We start from the raw sequence: 12551 nt of genomic DNA on the forward strand, positions 1-12551 counted from the left end.
TTCAGAATGATTATGGGAAAGGAACAGATGCTTCAAAGGGGCAAATATGGTTAATATTTATTACGGACAAAAGGTTTACAAGTTATATACATAGGGAAAGGAGGAGGAAGACTGCTCGACCCTGCAGCACTGGAAGAGTTGTCCTTCAAACCGCGCTCTCTATTCCAAAGAACGAACCGGGAGCTTGTGCTACAAGACTACTAAGATGTGAGACGCGGAACCATGACATGGTCAGGCACATCTCTCTGCAGCCAGGCAGGATTGCATCTCATGTAGTTGAGATGCTACACATCTCCCTTCCTTTATAAAGTGCAGGAAACAACAGCAAAGCAGAAAGAACAAAAAAAAATGGTAAAATAGCAAAAGTCACACATAGTCCTCCATTCGTTTTGGTAGAAGATATGTTTTTCCCCAGCTGGCCTTGCAGTCGGTATCTCTGGAAGTAACTGACAAGGAAACATTTTCTGGTATAGTTTTAGCCTTAGATATACTACCCATTCTCCTCGCCCTAATACCATCGTTACCACCATTGTCTCATTCTCTCACGCCCAAACCGACATTCTCACTACCACTACCGTCACATTTGCTGTTCTCACATACCCAAATCCTCTCAACATTCCAAACCCTTCCATCTTCAGTTCTGACAGCATGTCGAAATGCCTCCATGACTCTGATAGGCCTAGACCACTTGCACGGGCCTACCCTGAGAGCGGGGGGAAGATGTATCCTAACCAACTTCCCCACCACGGCATCCTTATCGTACTTGTCATTACACTTTCCCTTTCTAGAGATAATTCTGTTCTTCCTTTGAACTCCTCTGATCTTCTCACACACTGTACCGAAATCTTTCTCCACCCCATTACTTTTGTTATCTAGCAACAAAGGAGCCAATGTGGTATTGGCCTTCCTTCCTCTACTAAGTTCAAAGGGGGAAAGATCTGTGCTGGAATGTGGTGTGAAACAATGAGCAATCACCCTTTCCTTGATTGCTTCCTCCCAGTCCATACCATTAGACCAGGCCATTCTGATTGTCTCTTTCAAAATCTTGTTGAAACGTTCAACCATCCCATTTGTCTGGGGATGATATATGGAGCTTCTCTTATGCTCGATGGAATTCTTATTACGAAATTCTGTTACTTCCTTGGACGAGAAGATCAATAATCACCAAACAGTATTTCTGCACTCCGTTACTACTCACTGGACCCAGGATATCCATGCCCACATCCTTCCATACTTTGTTCGGAATCTCAGTAATCACCATTGATTGTTTCATACCCATACAATTTTTCTCACTGTTACATCAAAGGATACAGTCTCTGATGTAGTGTTCAATCTGCAAATCACATCCGGCCCACCAGAAATCGTTTCTTATCCTTTTTTGGTCTTTATAATACCCTGGTGACCCTCATGTCCAAGTTCGATGACCCTTCGACGTAAATCTGAAGGAGGGATTATCTTATCTCCTCTCATGATGAATCTATCATGCACATGCAACTCGTCTGCAACAGACCAAAACGCCATCAAATTTGCATCTTCAAATTTCGACTTGCTCCAAGATGTTTGACAGTTAAGTATTTTCTTCAGACATTTGAAAGTTTCATCATCTTGTTCAGCATTGTCCCATTCAGTCTTTGAAAGTTATGCTGCCTCAACGCTCAAAACAACTTCCATGTCATCTTCTCCATCATTGATTTCCGAAACATCTGTTAGACGGGACAAACAGTCTGACGTGAAATTTGTAGCTCCAGGAACATAGAGCACTGTGTAATTGAACTCTTGAAGAAGCATCACCCACTACTGATTCTTTTGGAAACCTTGTCCAAACCTTTTGACATGAATACATGGGTCAATGGTTTATGGTCTGTACGAAATTCCACTTCGTTGCCCCATATGAAACTCTTGAACTGTTCAGCTGCCCATTTTATCGCCAGCGCTTCTTTCTCAATTGCAGCATATGATAACTCAGCCCCCTTCAGTAACCTTGAAGCAAATGCAATTAAAACTTCACGCCCCTTATCTTCTTGTGTGACCACGGCACCCAGGCCCACATTACTAGCATCAGTCGTGATGATTGTCTTCCTGCCACTGCAGAAATTCTTCAGGGCTGGGGCTGACCCTATTACAGCTTTAATGAAACTGAACTCTTCTTCACAGTCATTGTTCCACTCAAAACTCTTCCTCTTGAGTAATTCCCATAACGGAACAGTGTGAATTGCGAAATCCCTGTGGAATAATATTCCGCCATCCCAATAAATGTGCAAACCTCTTCCTTGTTGGATGTCTTGGCATCTTGTTAATGGTATTGACTAATTGTGGCTTAGGAGAAATTCCTTCAGCAGAGATCTTGTGTCCCAAATACTCTATTTCAGAACAGTTGATTCTACATTTATCCTTGCTTAAAGTCATGCCTGCTTTGTATAATTTCTCACATACATACTGCAGCCTCTCATCGTGTAGCTTTTGATTGTCAGCATGAACAAGGATGTCATCTTGGTAGCAAATCACACCAGCAGCTCCATCAAACAGGTGGTACAATACTTTCTGAAACACAGACGCCGCGGACACCCAACCAAATGGCATCCTTTTGAATTGGTAAAGACCATCCGGCGTAAAGAATGCTGTGCGATGTCTGGAACATTCTTGTAATTTAATCTGGTGATATGCGGACGTTAAACCCAAAGCGGAAAAGAACTTTGACGGTCCAATAGTCGAGATTATTTCTTGTATGTTGGGGAGAGGATGACGATCAGGAACAACACACTTGTTCAATTCACGCATATGTACACAAATTCTAAGTTTTCCAGACTTCTTTCTTATGACCACAAGTGGTGAAACCCATTCATTGGCATCAATGCTCTCAATAATATCTAGATCCTCCATTCTTCTTATCTCCTTTCTGACTTCATCTCGCATAGACAAAGGAATGTTCCTCAATTTCTGGGCGACTGGATTATGATTGGGTTTCAACTGTATTTCGTGCACATAACCTTGAAGACATCGTACACCATCGCAGAAAACAGCTTGCATGATGCCCACAGTGTTCTCTTTAGCTGCAATATGACCATTTCCCAATTTACTACTGCCATTGGTGATGGCAAAAACAGATTCTTCAACAGTAGAGTCGACTATGAACTTTAGTTTACTCTGATGGGTCCAACTCAAAAGTGGCATCCTGCCCACATTGGTGATGTATATTTTGCCTTTGGCTTTTCTATCTTTGGCTTTTTCTTTCCCCAAAACCAACCTATGATGTCAATCTTCACTCCACCATAAGCTCTGGGGTTAATATCGGTCTCGTGTAAGTATTCATGTTTTTCCTTGTTCCATAGGTGTTGTGGTAGCAACGTGTACTTTGCACCGGTATCAATCATCATATTTAATTCTACACCATCAACTGAAATCATGGCTTTGGGACTCTCCAGTACTTCTTTATCATCATCACCGGTTATAACGAATACACATTCTTCACCTTCCTCTCCACCACTAAGGCCGCTGACCGAATTACCTCCTATCCAATTGGTGGACATTGGGTTCACTGGTGTCAGGCATGAAAAATGCAGGTGGGGGAACACTGATGAAAGCCATGATGAAATGAGTTGGGTGCTGCTATGTTGTGACAATACTCAGTTGTTATTACTGTCCATGAGCGTACTCTCCTTTTGTTTTTCTATTTTCTTTCTCTTGATATTTTATTTTGCATTGAATGGAGAGAGTGGTAAACTCTTGTGTAATTGTCCTCAGCACGATGAGTAAACAAAAGTGTTGGGTGGCTGTTGTAAGGTTCCTAACTGTGCTGTCAATAGCAGTTCCAATCAGCGTTAGCCAGCCTGTATTGCCTTGGTAATACTTTAATAGGAATTGACAGTTCTACTCCGCCTGTCTATATACATTTGCATCGAGCATAGGTAGAGCGTGTATATCTCTTTAAGAGTTATTGTTGCCAAGCTGATCCGAAAATAAAAGCAACTGTAGCTATTGCACATGCGTGCGCGACTGGAACAGCAGGCGATGAGGTAGGTGAAACAATGCAGTTAGGAGCGCAATGTTTTGACGAGCAAAGTATACAATTATCAAATTCAGCGAAACGCTAGCACAGCACGTTACCTTTGAAGTCTGTTCGGGGCCGCTGCAACGCTCGGGGCTGAGCGGAGCGGCTCCGTGTGAGTCAGCCAACAAACGATCCTCGTCGCCAATTGTAGTGATATGGGAAAGGAACAGACGCTTCAAAGGGGCAAATATGGTGAAGGGAATTAATATTTATTATGGACAAAAGGTTTACAAGTTATATACATAGGGAAAGGAGGAGGGAGACTGCTCGACCCTCCAGCACTGGAAGAGTTGTCCTTCAAACTGCGTTCTCTATTCCAAAGCACGAACGGGGAGCTCGTGCTACAAGACTACTAAGATGTGTGACGCGGAACCATGACATGGTCATGCACGTCTCTCTCCAGCCAGGCAGGCTTTCATCTCATGTAGTTGAGATGCTACAGATTGTAACCTGCTCCGCCCTACACACATATTCACTCTTTCGCTCAGTGGGGATTGAGCAGAAGCGCGCAGGGACTGTGCAAACCTATCTGTTGAAGTTCCCCAGTGCTAACCGACCTATACTTTTTGAGATTTTGATTTAACCTATTTCAAAGTAAAGAAGCTAGGTGTATTCGAAATCAATTGCCAAAGACCCTATCCTTCTGCCTCCTATCCTTGTGCAACAATTTGAACGAAATTGAAAATCTCAAACATTTGGTCATGTAGTCCCAGTGTTAATGCCTCTACGTATTTTGCATTTTAAGAGCTTTGAATACAGCTTATCATTTGTCGAATCGGATAAACCTTGGCAACGGTTCTTGGGGTTAAACGAGTATCAATCATTTTACCTGTCCTTGCGTTTCTCGGTAAGCTAGAATTGTTTAAAGCATGACTTTACACAACACTATATGATATCATATGATGTCATTTATAACACGCCTGTATACAAGTGCTTCTAGGCGCAATAGCTTGTTATGCTTTGAAACGGAAATATTCTGACAACGTGTATTGGAGGGTAAACAAGTCCCAATTGCCTTAACTCTTTTTAGGATTTTTGGGTAGACTACAATCCCCTGAAATTTGGGAGAATGTATGCATCACACACTTTATAATCTATATAAAAAAGGACTAAGTCCTAGAGTTCATTTAGGCCCAATTCAATATTACGCTTGATGTTATGATGAGATTTTGCCTATTTTATGTTACCTAAATGATGTGAAATTTAATTCAATGTTTAGTGAAATGTAATAGGTTTCATGTTTAACCATATATGATAAAAAGAAAAAAAAACGTTTGAAACCAACTGTTCTTGGGCACAGAACATGTATACATTGTGCACATTTGTAATTCCTATTGTTACTAGGTAAGGTTCTAAATGGCTCCATGTTAACGGGCACGCCCTTTTACATTCCTGGACTTTGCTTATACTTTACTATTACTTAAATCCAGTCTATCTGATTGAAGTGACTCCCATAATTCAATTGGTGGAGAAATAAAAGCTCAGGACTTGGGTTATGGGGTCCCAGATGACATGTGGTCCTAAAATAACCTTTGATATTTATACTTCTGTATACATGCTTGTTAGCACTGTGCAGGACAGCAATACTACTTGTAATAAAAGCAATAACTATAAATGAATTAAAAACTGAATCCAAATGTTTGATATCACACAGAAAGGAAGGAATGACTTGGTGGATGACTTCACAGATCATAATCCAACCCAGGCTTAATTAAGGCTTTAAGAAATTAAAATAAATACAATGGTCTATGTTTACATATTTTATATGCCTTTTTTGTTTATATATCTGTGATTGATTTTCTTAGTGTTCAGCAACATGTGGTAAAGGCACAATGATGAGGTATGTTAGCTGCCGAGATGATCAAGGTTCAGTGGCCGACGAGACAGCCTGTTCCCACATCCCAAAGCCTTCGGGAAAAGATGTTTGTAGCATAACACCCTGTGGACAGTGGAAGGCACTTGACTGGACGCAGGTAAGTGGGGCTACCCATTTTGGAAGCATAATTAACATATATTTATAGATATATTTAGTTACACATTTGAAAATGATCTACTGGTACAATCAATTACCAATTTCATAAACAGTGACCAGGTGGGACGCAGACGGCGGATAACATCAAGTAGACTCTTGATTTTATCCTTATTACACATAATAAATGCAATGAGACACACCTAATGTCCGTGAATGCTAAGAAAGCAGTGAACAGTGTTGGGTGGCCTCTTGAGGATGAGGTCTTGACAGTGGCTGGGTTGGATTTGGATTTTTGCAAATTAATGTGGTCATAGAGGGACTTGGCAGGGCTACTCCCACTCCATCTTTTAGTAGGCCCTGGTGGTTGAGGCCCTGCCTTATTATCCAACACAATAGTTTGAGTTTAAAGCCTGACTTTAGGCAGATGATGCCCTTCTCTTCTTATTTGACTCCAATGCCTCATGACGGCAGGAAGGGGGACCTATGATAGTCCGACTGCTTCAAGATCTAATATGCGTTATAATTTATATTTCCTGTCGTTGTGTAAGATCCTAAAAGGGAAGTGTTAGGTGGGGGACGTATGGGATGTTCTTGAGACTGAATATATGAGATACCTGGGAGGATGATTCCTCGAGTTCTAGACAAGTTATGCATCCTCCATTACAAACATATTGGAAAAAAGATAAAGGTGGACATTTTATGACTCCACTGCTGATATTCCTGATGCCACCTCAGGATTCACAGCAATTAAGAAGCACAAAAGTACTGTCATATATAGATCATGCTCATAAATATATATCACGTTTTTGAATGGAGCGATTGGCTGGGGATTCACCATAGCAAGGTTGAAACTACTGCGGAAATCGGGACGGGGGAAGTTTTACTCCACATTGATCTGTGAGACCTGAATTTGTTTAGCTTTTTATATGGTGGGTCTGCAACCTATGAGTACCTTTCAACGGAAGCTTGATAGGCAGTCAAACCTCACTGCCATGCTTTAGAAGGGTTATTTTCCTATGCAATTATTTATTTTGTTCACTAGTAACCATGCACACAGTTACTTGGTCCCAAATAAGACCCTGAACTTTATTATGGTTTCTGGCTTCAAAACTGTATTTTGGTTGCCAGTGACCTCCTGAAAGCAAACTGGATTTTCAGTTATTAGTGTCTTCTAACTGTACTTTGGTTACTAGTGGGTTGCTAGTGTCCATTAAACTGTATTTTGGTTGTTGCTGAACCTCTAACTGTATTTTGGTCAGTAGGTGCCCTGCAAACTGTACTTTGGCAGCTAGCGACCTTGCTCACTACACGCTATCTTGTGAACACAACTCCTCCATTTGCAATACATTGTCCGACCCTAATACTCGTTCTTTTCTTTTTTGTAGCACTCTCCTTTCCAGAGCTTCCTGATCCTTCCTGACAGAACTCACCCTCTACTCCTTCCTCCTTATCTCCTATCCACTCTTATTCTAGTCCTGACAGCAACCACAAAAACACATCATGGCACAGACAATCATGTTTCAACCTCATCTATACCATCTTTGACACCCCATCCAAACTCTGCCCTCTCCCACCTTCATCATCATCATCATCATCATCCTCCTACAGTGCTCTTGCGCTTGGGTGGGCTATGGAATGGTCAATCCCTTAGAAAAAAATATAATTTCTCACTTTGCACTGTGTCTTCCACAGCCCCCATCTTGTAGTCGTGGGTATTACAGATACTTGGATTATCACCAACTATACAACATTACTTGCTGTTCTTCAAACTAACTCTGCTACCTTCATTGAATCTCCCAGAGAGACAAATGAGGGAGACAAGGTGGGCTTAATGATCAACATGGCCTACCATGCCCTCTTATTTTGCAATCTGACCTTCTCACACATCTCTTCCCCCAACCACCTTCTTATTAATGCCCATATTACTGTTTGGGAAATTTTAAATTTACTTTTTGTACTTCATTTTGTTACTATTGCTGGCCTCCCATTATGATCTTCCTACTTACACTCAAGGCAATTATCTTGAACTGTTTTCCTTCTGAGCCCTTCAGGTTAATTAGACTCACAATTGGCCCATCACCTTTGAACCACTCTCTCCTTCTCCTCTTCAAGGTCTCGGCTCCTCCTACCTACATACCCACCACCTCGACTCTCTCTAAACTTAATGCCATTCCTGAATCCCAGCACCCTACCTCAACTGGGATTACTCATCATTCTTTGCTTTCTTCCCACCCAAGCCCTATGACATTGAACAGACCTTTATGGCTTTAACTCGGTTTCCTGCTCCCTGTTTATAAACTGCTTGCCATCCTGCGCCTTCACTCCCTACAGGCCATGTCATCTGCTCTGGATTGGACCAGAGATTTGTCAGCTGTTCATCAACGTGTGCATACACCTGCACAAACCCTGTTCCCCTCTATTCATAACTGCTTGATACACCCTTGACACTCAGGAAGGCTAGATAATGCTAAATCTAGCTAATGTACCAATCTCATTTTATCCCTATAATCTAAACAAAAGTTGCACTTACTCACCAAACCATGCTGCCCCACACACCTGATACATTTCCTTGTTTCCCTCTTCCAATGATTTTGCTCTATATTTCACCCATCCAAGATATTTAAAATCTGTGATACTCTACCCACTCGCCTCCTTTGTGTCACTCACCACATCCTTACTCTATTATGTATTCACTCTTTCTCCTCAGCCTTACACCCTGAGCTGGCTGGCACCTATTCTTTAAACAGCCAGTCCATCAGCAGTGCCACAAACCATCATATTGAACGTATAACCTGCTCTTATCTCTGTCCCCTTTTCCAAAATCTATATTAGTTCCTTACCCGCTTGCCCCAATGTAGCCACTCTGCTACCTATCTTCAAGCCTTCTGCCAATCCAAACAATCAAGATACCAACTGGCTTACCTTTTCTCTGATTACCCCAAAATACTGAACATGTGGTTTTCAGCAGGAATACTAGAGAATTGTATTTATTCATTTGTAACGCGCTTTTGCAAAAGCACTTTGCATAAATCAAATGGTACAGTTAAGGTGAAATGACAGAATAGTTACAGATAATGAGAAAGAATATGAGATTTAAACAAGGACCAAAATAAACAGTGGTGGAGGGTCTAATAGATGGGAATGAAGAATTCCAGTGCCTAGATGCGAGTATAGAAAAGGAATGAAAGCAGGGTTGAGCATAGGGGGGCTTAGGGACTAACAAAAGGAAATGTGATTTGGAGCATAAGGAATGAGCAGGAATATATCGATCAGAGAAGAAAAATAGGGGGCTAGGGCATGACTACTCCTAAAAAGAATACAACTATGTGAAAGAACAAGCTAACTCACAGGTTAACCAAGAAATGGGTTGAAGAGAAGAAGCTATAGATGAATGAGAGGAAAGACAGAAAATAGTATGAACAGCTGAATGATAAACAGACTGCCTAGTTGTAAGACGATAGAGAGGAAGCCACATTAGTAAGACAGAATAGTCAAGACAAGATAATACCAATTAAGAAATATACATTTAGTGGCATGAGAAGACAAAGGTGCAAGCTTTAAGGATGGTATAGGAACCAACAGGAGGAGAGACATTAGAAATAGGGTCTTCAAAAGAGAGAGATGAATCAAAAGTAACTGCACAATAAGGGCAGATTGGGTAAAAAGAAATGGACGGAGGAGAAAAAAAGAACAGATTAAGTGGGAGGAGGCAGAGCAAATATATACGTAGCTAGATCAAAATATAAATCTCAGCCTTAGAAGCATTTAAACAAAGAAAACTGGAATGCCATTAATAGCCAGCAAGCAAGCAGAGAGTTTAGTAATGTGAAGAGAATCCAAAAAGAAGAAAAGGAGAGAAAGGTCTAGGAGTCGTCATAAAAATGACATGAAACGCCAAATGACTTAACATTGTAAGCACGTGGGGAAGTATTTTAAAAAATGCAGGGGAACAAGGACAAAGCCTTGTGGAACACCATGCAACAGTGGGAAAGTAGGAGAGCATTGACCAGTCTAGGAAAGAGAAAAGGAGCACCCTGAAAGATAGGACTGGAAACATTGGAGGACCAAACCAGAAACACCCAAGGAAAAGAGAGTAGGTAAAAGTGAGGTATAATCTACAGTGTCAAAAGCAGCTGATAGTTGGAGAAGGATAAAAATGGAACAGTGTTTAGAGTGACGAGTAGAAAGAATAGTTAGGGACTGAAAGATCAGTGTCTGTACAATGCAAAGGACAAAAGCCAGACTTAAGAGAAGAATGAAGGCAATAATGTTCCAAATAGAGACACTTGTGTATAGTAAGAAGATTTGCAGGAATCCACCACGTCCCCCCAGGGGGATTCTTTGCCTGTGAGGCTAGGGAGGGGAGCCTGATCCACAATATCCTCCCTAAGGGTAGATGCAAGCGGGACCTCACCAGGAGAGACTCACCCTCTGGGGACAAGGACTCCGTTCTTATGAGGCACTCTCTAAGCAACATCATTATAATGATAATAGTTCTTTTATAACATGCTTAATACCGGAGACCAGTTTCTAAACGAATGATTGCCCTAAGTCCCCCTCAAAAACAGCCAGTGAAGAAAGATGTGAAGAAAAAAAACAGAATGTTATTATCATCAAGTACTATAATTGTGCCTGTGCAGGAAAAGATATATTGTACTGAGATGGAGAAAACTACTGGAAGAATACAGAGGATAAATCAAACCGAGAAGAAGGACTTTTATATTGCACTGGGGAAACTCAACAGCAGCGTCATAAAAGTTAGGGATGAAGAGATTGTGGAGGAGAGCAACTGTGTGCTTTGTATCAGCAGTGGTACCGACTGAAGAAAGAATCAAGGAACTGTTTTGTGAGATCACAGACAAAACAAGAAACCAACCTGACAAATGAAAGTGGGGGTCCCATCCTGGTAGGAACTCTGGTGACGTTATCCCTGAACAATCCAGGTAATGGGGAAAGCTGGAGACAGCTACTGAGAGATCCCATCCATTGTCCTGCCTTCAGTCATCAGACCTAGGAATCTAGAGGTCGGGTCCAGAGCTGCAACATCACGGAGCAACCAGCATGAACATTTTCTTCAAACCCAAGGTACTGTCAGGAAAAATGTATTGCTTTGCTGGTTCCAAAAAGTCGCTGTTGGAGTGCACCTAGAGGTGTCCAGGGTCACCCCCCTTACCTCCAACTCAACCTGCTGCTTGTGTCGATTCATCAAATCCTTTTACAGGTCTCCCTTGTTAGTTTTTAACTTACCCCTTCTATAACACTAGAGACTGGAAGAAATCCTCTTGAAGTCTTCGTATTCTGCTTCTTGTCAAGAGTTTGAGCCTGTCTGAACTGACATTAGCTAGGGTTGCGTTTTTTAGACTTAAAAGACTTGCTGTGCGAATAAACCCTCTCTAGAATCTTGCACCAGGCTAATGTTACACTAACTAACCATTTTCCTCCCTTAAAGTAACCTTACTATATGTGTTTGCAGCGTAAATGTTTTACCGTATAAACTGTTAGAAACTGCAGGTGCGCATAGTAATCGATAATATGATAAAATTGTCTTTTCCCTTTCTAACGTTGCTACAAATGTATCCGCAAACAAACATGAAAGTGAAAGTGTCCTTTGAAGTGCATTCCCAGATATTCCAAAGTGTTCTAGTGTAAACGTCTCAAGTATTTAAAGTGATTCTGGTGTATATATAATAAATATGTCCAAAAGCTGCTGCAAACGCAACAGCGAGTTGAGTTTCACTCTCTGAAGAGTAATTTTCACCCAGGAAGCAGAGTCCGTAATCTTGGCAAAATACTTTTATTGGTGCTCTTCAAAACATGTTTAAAAGTCCATCAAAAGATGGTGTTCCAAAAGATTAAGACAAAAATGTTATATAAATCACACATGTAACAGTTTCTTTGGTGTGCATGTCTAACTGAGGTTCAGTGTACTAACCTAGAGCCCACATCTTCCTCTTAAAATAAGCCTGACTGTTCTGCCACTCTACCATGGTTCTGAGTTAGTACAGACTGATACTAAGAGTTGGATATCTACACACCACTGGGATAGCGTACTAAAGTGTTACTACCAGTATGACTTTAGGAAAACTCCCCCAACAGCTTTGATAGCTCCATTTTCCTATAACTATATCTTTGGCTTAACACTGTTGACCAACATTGTGTTTCCTACAGTTTGAAAAACCCCATCTCATAAACTGTTTTTAACTAAACCATGACACTGGCCTTTTTTTTTAACCTCTGGGGGAGTCGCTGCAATAAACTCAGTAACTAAAAAGATAACGTTTATACTGCTGTCTTCCTCTCTGCATCTTTCATATATGAAGAGTAAAGAGTATATTTTTATAAATATAGTGTGGGTCTGTTCCATTATTCTGCTACTATTGTTACAGGGTACCTTTGTAATTGCCTGATTTGCATCCCTAAAGTGAAGCCTTGGCTGCTCTGCTGCATTTAGTGCTGGCAGAGTCTGGCATCAGACTGTCCTTCCCCTACACATAGGCATCCACCTGGATGCTTCATGCCCTTCCTCAGGGC

General features: G+C 41.3%; 1 protein-coding gene across 1 annotated transcript in view; it reads left to right on the forward strand.

Annotated features, from left to right (window-relative positions):
- ADAMTS9 (ADAM metallopeptidase with thrombospondin type 1 motif 9) overlaps nt 1-12551 on the forward strand; it is a 1221593-nt gene that overhangs the window by 562555 nt on the left and 646487 nt on the right. The window contains exon 25 of the mRNA XM_069643707.1: nt 5854-6021. Coding sequence (XP_069499808.1) covers nt 5854-6021 — 168 coding nt within the window. The remainder of the gene's footprint in view (nt 1-5853; nt 6022-12551) is intronic.

This window comes from Ambystoma mexicanum, chromosome 2p (genome assembly GCF_040938575.1).
Source record: "Ambystoma mexicanum isolate Mex_15411 chromosome 2p, UKY_AmexF1_1, whole genome shotgun sequence".
In the NCBI taxonomy this organism is placed as follows: Eukaryota; Metazoa; Chordata; class Amphibia; order Caudata; family Ambystomatidae; genus Ambystoma; species Ambystoma mexicanum.